This window comes from Mauremys reevesii, linkage group 4, assembly GCF_016161935.1.
Source record: "Mauremys reevesii isolate NIE-2019 linkage group 4, ASM1616193v1, whole genome shotgun sequence".
NCBI lineage: Eukaryota > Metazoa > Chordata > Testudines > Geoemydidae > Mauremys > Mauremys reevesii.
In genome coordinates this window covers 32,682,280-32,690,555 of record NC_052626.1, presented here as the reverse complement: position 1 = coordinate 32,690,555, position 8,276 = coordinate 32,682,280, and the positions used below count along the sequence as shown (strand labels likewise).

General features: G+C 61.7%; 1 protein-coding gene across 1 annotated transcript; it reads right to left on the bottom strand.

Moving 5' to 3' along the window:
• Positions 1–2,760: 2,760 nt before the first annotated feature.
• LOC120403264 lies at positions 2,761–7,452 on the bottom strand. Its single transcript, XM_039534118.1, has 8 exons — positions 7,401–7,452; positions 6,828–6,871; positions 6,030–6,125; positions 5,552–5,656; positions 5,067–5,202; positions 4,227–4,321; positions 3,551–3,742; positions 2,761–2,775 (listed from the first exon to the last, which is right to left on the bottom strand). Exons 1-8 carry the CDS (start codon positions 7,450–7,452, stop codon positions 2,761–2,763), a joined length of 735 nt encoding a protein of 244 aa, XP_039390052.1.
• Positions 7,453–8,276: the final 824 nt, after the last annotated feature.

Here is an 8,276-nt window from a genome sequence, read left to right as displayed (position 1 = left end):
GCTTCAGAGATCCCACGGCTCTGAGGCCCAGAGCCCTTTAAATTCACCCGCAGCTCTGGCAGCCGGGTTCAGATGTGGATTTAAACGGCCTGGAGCACCCACTGCTGCAGTGAGACAGATCAATGCCACGCTGGGGCCAGCAAGTAAAGGGCTCACAGCTCTGGCAGTTGCGGGGCACCCAGAGCCCATGACATCTCGCCCCCCACCCCCCACCCCGCAGCTCCAGCAGCTGGGCTGGAGCCAGGATTTAATGGGTTCAGCGCTCCCCGTGGCTGCGTAGATCCCAGTGCCCTTTAATTGCCCCCCCCACAGCTCCAGCACCCAGGCTGGGGCAGGGAATTAAAGGGCTGAGAGCTTTCCGCAGCGGCAGGAGCTCCGGGCCCTTTAAATCCTGGCTCCAACTGGGTAAGGCTCAGGCTCCCCACAGCCATGGGAGCGCCGGGCCCATTAAATCCACGCTCGAACCCGGCTGCCAGAGCTGCGGGGGGAATTTAAAGGCCCTGGGGCTCCCAGCCACAGCCGATGCTCCAGGATCTTTAAATCTTGAGAGGCCCCGCCCCTTCAGGTTGAGGCCAAACCCCCTCAGGACTCCGGCAGTACCGGTAAGTCCTGGAAGTTACTTTCACCCCTGACTTAATCATTCCTTTACCTGTGTTCACCTTGTGCACTGGTGACTCCCCCGAGCCGCAGTCGCATTCCACCTCTAAGGGGGTGAACAAAGAGAGGCCACCATGCTCGTTGGGGTGCTCGTTGGGTTTTGGGTTCGGGTTCCGGCGTATCCATCAACGGCTGGGCCAAAGGGCTCCCCTCGGTCGCTCCCTCCTCCTCCTCGGCACTGTCGCTGATGTAGCGCTTACTCCACAGATGGTCAAAGACCTTCGGGGCGAAGACAGAGTCCGAAGTTCTCACGGGGGTGGTGAAGGAGTCCAGGTTTCCTCTCAGCAGCCTTCCCACGATTTCTAAACCATGTGTCCTTGGTGAGAGATGGCCTCGTCCGTCCAGCACTGGGACTTAGGAGGTGATGGTGCTGCACTCTGATTGGCAGAGGGCCCTGGGAGGAGTTCTTAGTGGGATCATACGACCCTCTCCCAGACAGGTCACCCTCCCCCAGAACTCGCCCTGATTGGTCAGAATCTCCTCTGGGGGTGGTCCTGTCAGGACAAAACCGATCCTAATTGGTTGAGGGCAGTGAGAGGAGTTCTTAGAGGGGTCACAAGACACACGTCGGGATAGGTCACCCTCCTACCCCAGAGCTCGCCCTGATTGGTCAAATCTCCTCTTGGGGTGGTCCTTCTGGGAGAAAACCCATCCTGATTGGTAGAGGGTGGTGGGAGGAGTTCTTAGAGGGGTCACATGACACACCTGGCTTCCAGTCATGTGGCCGCCTTGACCACGAAGTAATACCCCCATGGGGCGGGACTTCCGGAGACAGGTGGGAGGGACTAAGGGGTCATGGGGCGGGGTTAGGCTTTGATTAATGGTGGGGCCTGTCTACTGCTGCCGGGTGTTGAGTGTTTGCAGGCAGAACGGGAGCCAGTGTCCATGTCCAGGCCGGAGGTCGAAGCCGGGTGGTCGGAAGTACGAGGCAAAGTCCATATCCATGCAAAGATCGAAGCCATGCAGTCAAAATTGAAGGGGTTGGGGAAGATCAGGAGGAGAAGGAGGTGGCAGGGCTGGAGCAGGTGGCTGGAGGGCCTGGAGCGAGGCTAGAGAAAGGCAAGGAGAATACTGAGCCAGGGTTCAGAACCCAAATCTGGAGCCAAGAAGGGTCACGCCAAAGTCATCGCCAGAGACCGGAGTCAAGAGTCCAGCCAGAGTCAACAGCGAGAAACCGGAGGGCAGGGCAGGGCAGGGGGTACATGTGGGCGGGAGTGAGGATGACTTACTGGAGCCCTGGAGACCCCTCATCGGGGGACTCCCTTCCTAGCAATAACAGAAGGACAGCGGGGTGACAAAGATGTCTCTGAGCCTGGGCTCCAAGCCAAGGGGAGCTCCCATCCAGGCTGTGTGCCAGGACCCCGCCACCCTCCCTGTTCATTTCACACTCACAGACCCCTGGCCGGAGGGGAGACCAAAGGGGCAGAAGCGAAGGTGCCCCTGGGGGAAAGGCTCTAGGCCGGGACCCAGTCCACGTCCCAGATCTACACCCAGGATTGTGTGACCAGGCCCACAGCCCTTCCTCTGCATCTCAGTTCCCACCGGCCGGACGGGGAGGCTCCTCCCCTGCCCTAGGGTGTTCGGGGGGAGTTTCATTCCCGGCTGGGAAGGGCTCAGATACCAGGTGGGTGGATTGGGCCCCGGCTGGGGGATGGTCGGACATTCGCTGAGTCAGGGGTGACAAGGGCCATGGGAGGGTCTGAGCAGTGACGACGGGGGAGGGGCCCCATGTCAGGCCACCCCTCCCAGACTGCAATGGCTATTGAGCACAACCCCTGGCTCTGCGGATGCTCTCACTTCTGGGCCAGCCCCACAGCCTGATTCTTCCCAACCAGTATCTGGCCTGGCCCCAGCCCCAGGGGTCGGGTGGGGCAGGGTGTCCAGAGAGAGGTGCTCGGCCTTGGTTTCTCTCAGTGCTGTGGGGGGCTCTATGGCGCTCCCCAGCCCTTCCCCCCAGGCACAGTGAGACAGAGCAGTACCTGCGGCAGGGGGTCCGAGCCGGTCATGCGAGGGTGGGGGGTCTTCAGTGCTGCCCCACGGAGCACAGCCCCTGCAGGGCGTCGGGCACCTGGCCCAAGACCCTGATGTTAAACAGCTGGACCTTTATGCGATGTCCTCCTGTTGCAAGGGAACAAGGATCAATCAGAGACTCCGACACCCACAAGAACGAAGGGTATTAACGGCACCGGGAGCCAGCAACATTTCCTCCCCATGTCTGAGGGACGGATTCCCCCGCCCAACCCCCGAGACGAAATCTTCTCTCTTCTCTAGTGACTTCCATCCCCTCTCCCACCATTGTGGAACGAACTCCTGCCCCCACTCCTCCCAGTCCCCCTGAGAGCTGTTCTACCTCCCAACCCAGCGGGAATCCAGCTCCGCTCCCCAGAGTCCCCTCAGCCACTCTTGCCTCCTCCAGCCGGGAGCTGGGAGGCTTTGGGCAGTAGTGCCAGCGGGTGAGAGGAAGTGGACACCTTTCCCCAAGGGATCCCCATGTCCTTAACGTGATGCCATGGGCAGTGGCTCTGGTGAATGGGGCACTTATGCAGCCTCTGCTGACTGACTCCTCCAGTTCTCCCAGAGCAGGTGGGGGCTGGGATAACATGATACCAGAGCTCTAGGAACCGGCCTGAGGCCCCGAGGGGGATGAAAGGCTCACAGAAGGGACTAGGGGAGTTGGCAGCCCCTAGCATGAGCAATGGCAGCGTGTCGTGCTGATGTGACGCCTGTTAGGAAATAGCCTTGCTGGGGAGCTGGGTCTGCCCTGCTTTGAGCTGCTCAGGGGAGAAGCTGGCACCGACCAATGGCACCTGTCTGGGGTCACCCTCTCCTTGCTCCCTGGTCAGCGCATGGGGATGGGATGGAAGTGATTTTCAATGGCCTGGAGGTGAAAGGCCCTGGGGGGTCTCTCCCCAGGTGACCCCTCTTTGGTTACCTCGTCCTCTAGCAGCTGGCCAGCTTCCCCCAGGATGGAATACGTCAGCACCAGGCCAGCCTGGCTGACGCAGAGGAGGGGGTGGTGAATGGCCAGCAGGCCCGCCTGGAGGAAAGATCTTTTCTGCTCCTCTGTGAACAGCTCGCCAAAGGCCTAAAACCAAAAGAACCAGAGCCCTTACAATGGCCCAGAACCTGGCTCCAAATCCCTCGAGTGTCTCACAAGGTGGAGAAGAGTCCTGGGGCAGCCAACCTTTGAGGCCCCATGGACCAGGAACCCCCGTCAGTAGGAGGCTGCAGGCACTGAGGCCTCCAATAGCTCTTAAGGAGCAGGATTCACCGCAGGTGCCATGAGATGCTGGGAATGTGTCTGCGTGCTCTGGAACCCAGCTCACACAGACAGCCCAGGACCCCTGCTGCTCCCAGCAGCGATAGCTGCTGCAGCTCACCCGCTAGAGGTTCGGGGTCTTTTAGATCTGGTTCATTCCCACACCTCACCCCACGGACATTCCCAGGAGCCTCACATACTCTGCTGGAAATAAGGAGCAGGCTCTTGCCCTGTGTCCATGACACACTCACTGCAGCGGGAGACAGCTCCACACCTGAGCTGCTGCAATGCACCGGCGGAGAGTCCTTACCTCTCCCACCCTGGCCAGATTTCTATACCCCAGGCGCTCGGGGTCATGGAGCCCGTCCCGGCACCACAAGTCTGGGGCCTCGCTGGTGTTGAGCCCTGGGGGAGAAAGACACACCCATTGGGGAGGTTTGGCCTTCCACTTTCAGTGCCTGTTTCCTTCTGGGTGCACACTGGCCAGGCTCCTCCTGGCATCCGCAGCCCAATGGAATCGCAGGGTCCATGCCAGGCGGGTTAGTACCAGAAGGGGGATTTGTTTCAGCCATCACCGTAATCATGTGACCCTTACGGTCATGGGGGTGTCTAATACTGAGAACCCCCCGCACCCACTGAAGTCAAGATCTGGCCCTGGCTACCCGACTGGTGACACCCTACAAGCTTTGTGTCCGTCCCCTGTGGTGCCTGCTCCTGCCCCTGCCCTCATGATGGGCTCTTTCCCTCCATGTGTCTCAATAGCTCCGTTCCTGTCCCCTCACGAGCTGGCTGCCCCGTACTGGGTGGGCTGATTTCCCTGGGCTGGGGGACAGAGCCGGGCTCTGAGATAAAGCAGCCAATTTCCTTGGCACTTTCACACTCATCTCCCTAATTCAGAGAGAGGGGGAGAGAAAGAGTCACCATCTAAGCTGGGGTCGGTCTCAGAGGAGGGGGCTTCTTTCTGCAGGGTCCTACTGCCCAGCAGAGGGAGTCTCAAAGGAGGGGTCTTGTTTCTATTGGGATTCCTCTTCCCCGCTACAGCGGGTCTAAGCAGAGAGGCCTTAGTTCTAGAGGCGTCCCAATGGCCAGCTGGAGCTAGTCTCCCAGAGGCTCGTTTCCATGGGTCCCATTGCCCAGCTGGGTTTCTTACCCCTCTTCCGGAGCAGGAGCCAGTAAAGCCAGTATATCCCACCCTTGGCATGCCGACTGATGTTACTGGCTGGGTGGGATATCCAGAGACCCAGCTGCAGAACGAATTCTCCTGCCTTGGAGAAGGCGGAGGAGGTCTGGTGGAAGGAGAAGGAGAGGGGAATCCATCACTATTCTCCCTTCAGCTCCCCAGCGCCCCTGGACCTGAGCTCTGCTCCCACCCCTCTGTAGGAGGCGCTGGGGGAGAGGAGCGACAGCCCTCTTCCTCTCTGCCCCCAAGGGAGCTCGGAGCAAAGGGAGCAGGGCAAGGGCCCTCGCTGAGCACTCGCTGCCTCGCTGCTCCAGAATAACAAGGGCCCTGAGGCCAGGCACGACCCTGCCACCGAGCGGCCTATGGAACGCAGTCCCTTACGGACCCGGGGGGACCAATTAGCCAGGGGATGAGGAACTTGACTCTGCAGGACGCTGGGGTCAGAGGTCACTTACGTCAAATCCAGGCAGGGAGGTGGCGAACTGGAGCAGGGCCGCACTGGTCTGGACGGCCCTGGCTCTCTCCTGGGGGTTGTTTGCCAGGAGAGAGCGATGGATGTGCTGCAGGAGAAGGAGGCAGGGGAGGGTCAGCGGGCAGGCATACATGCTCTACAAACCAGCCTCTCCCCCTCCCCAAGGGGCTGACACTTTGTGCTCAGGGTGGAGTAGCCGAGCCCTGGTGGCAGAGCTTGAAAAGGGGGTTCAGTCTCTCAGGCCCCAGCCAGGCCTGGTGCTCACTGTTAGTGCTTAATGCAACCGTGCAGAGCTCTGGCTGACAGTCCCAGCTCCTTCCCTCTGCACTGGCAGCTCTGGGAACGTGTGGCCGGCTGGGTCCAAGCTGGGAGGACACAATGGAAACGTGGCTCTTCTAGTCTCTCCTTTACTGCCCTCCCACAGGGCTCAGGGGCAATTCCACCCCGTCCATTCTACTCACCTCCAGGAGGTGCTGCAGCTTCTCCAAGGTGGGGGTCTCTGTTAGCTGGCTCCTGAGGATGGTGTCCAGGCTCTGCGAATAGCAGTTGTGCAGAGCCTGCAAGAAGAGGGAGCACCCGTCAGTCATGGGACATGGGGCTACACCAGTCAGGGGACAATGAGGAGGATTCTCCAGGAGCCCTGGCAAGACTCAAAAGGCACATCCTGGTCTCTCTCATTCACATCACTCCAGGGACACTTCGCAAGAGTTCATGGCCGGATGCCTGCTGCCTCGTCAATCCTTGCTCTTCGCAGTTCTCTGTGCAGGGCCTGGAACCCAGCAGAGTATGGACCAGCCAAACTGCAATGGATGGGAGGTAGGATCCCCGGGAGAGTCCAGGCAGGAGATCAGAGAATGAGGAGAGGAGGGAAGGCTGGGATCAGCCACGGAGGGGTAACGCAATCCCCTCTGAACCCCTGATCCATGAACAGCACATCAGGATCAAGGCACATGCCCTGGACCCCACACCCAAACCAGCTCCAGGGCTCAGGACCTCCATGGGGTTGGACAGGGAAAGCCGTCCCCTTCCCAAAACCAGTGTCTCCCTGCGCAGACAGGGGTTGGAACATGGACAGTGTCTGCAAGGACCTTGGCCTGTGTGGGACAAATGTCCCCACTTTGGGGTGCCAGATAACAGAGGAGATGTGTCCCCCCCATTGGGGGTGAGGGATTCTCTGGTGCAAGACCCCCCTGCCTGGGTGGGGATGGAACAAGGAGCAGGACAGACTGGGGGGCAGCACAGCTGGGGGATTTTTGTACCTCAGCTCCGCCCTGCAGGTGCTGCTGGATCACCAAGATGATGTCTTCCTCAGGGCAGAAATCCTGCTCCTCCTGCTCCTCCTCCTCCTCGCACTCCTCCTCTTCCTCCTCCTCAGGCCACGACACCTGGGCACTGGGGGTGTCTGCACCAGGGAGGGAAGGAGAAAGTTTAATCCCTTCTGCTGCTGGGGGGATGCAGTGGACAGAGAAGGCTCCATGTTTCCCCTTTCTCTGTAAGGAGCCCCGTGGTGGCGAGGGCCCCACCCTGCCCCTCCCAGAGACGCCCTCAGCCCCATCAGCCTCAGGGCCACGTGGCAGTCAGCCCCCCCCCCCAACATGATCAGGGGAGGCTGGAGCTCCCCGACTCCGCCCAGCATCCCCTGCCTTGGGGTGTGGCTGTGCCACCCCCACTGGTGTTAGGGGGGGCTCATGTGGGTCAGTCCCAGCGCCTTGGCGAGCCCATGGGCACAGGGTGTTACTAGTCCCCCACCGCCCCAGTCCTTCTCCCTTTCCCCTGGGTCTCCCCTCACCTCCAAAGAAGGAGCCTTCAAAGACAGGGCTGCCAGACCCCACGGAGGAGCTGCTGGCCCCGCAGAGTGCTGCGGAGCTGCTGGAGTTTGTCCATGATCACTCAAATCCTGCTCGCGGCTGGTGGGATGCTCCTCTATGGCCAGGGTAGGGCTGGCAGGAGGCTCCTCCGTTGCTAGGGTGGGGCTGGTGGGAGGCTCCTCCGGGGCCAGGGTGGGGCTGGCGGGAGGCTCCTCCGGGGCCAGGGTGGTGCCGGCGGGAGGCTCCTCCGGGGCCAGGGTGGTGCCGGCGGGAGGCTCCGCAGTCGCCAGGGTGGGGCCGGCGGGAGGCTCCGCAGTCGCCAGGGTGGGGCCGGCGGGAGGCTCCTCTGGGGCCAGGGTGGGGCCGGCGGGAGGCTCCGCAGTCACCAGGGTGGGGCCGGCGGGAGGCTCCTCTGGGGCCAGGGTGGGGCCGGTGGGAGGCTCCTCTGGGGCCAGGGTGGGGCCGGCAGGAGGCTCCTCTGGGGCCAGGGTGGGGCCGGCGGGAGGCTCCTGCTGGGCCCTGGGGCGCAGCTCCTGGCTCCTTGGCTTCCTGCAAAGGAAGCCCCAGAGCTGGCGTCCCCGGCTCCTGCCCTCCCCTGGCTCTCTGCTCCATGGCTGAACCCGGGGCCACCTCCGTTTCGACCCAGAAGGTGCCTCCGGGTCAGCTAGAGGAGCTGCTGTCTTCCGCCTCCTCCAGCAGGCGAAGCAGCTCCTCCCTTTCCCCTGGGCACGAGCCTCTTCCCTGCCCGCGGGGACAGAGGGGCCACTCTCTGCCTGGGCAGGCTGGCTGATGTCTTCTGGCTGTGGAGCCACCTGCCCGGCCTTCCTCCTCAGCATCTGCCGGATTCGCTCCATCCTGGAAGTGAGTGGGGAGCAGCCATGAGTCTGGCTTCAAGGCAGC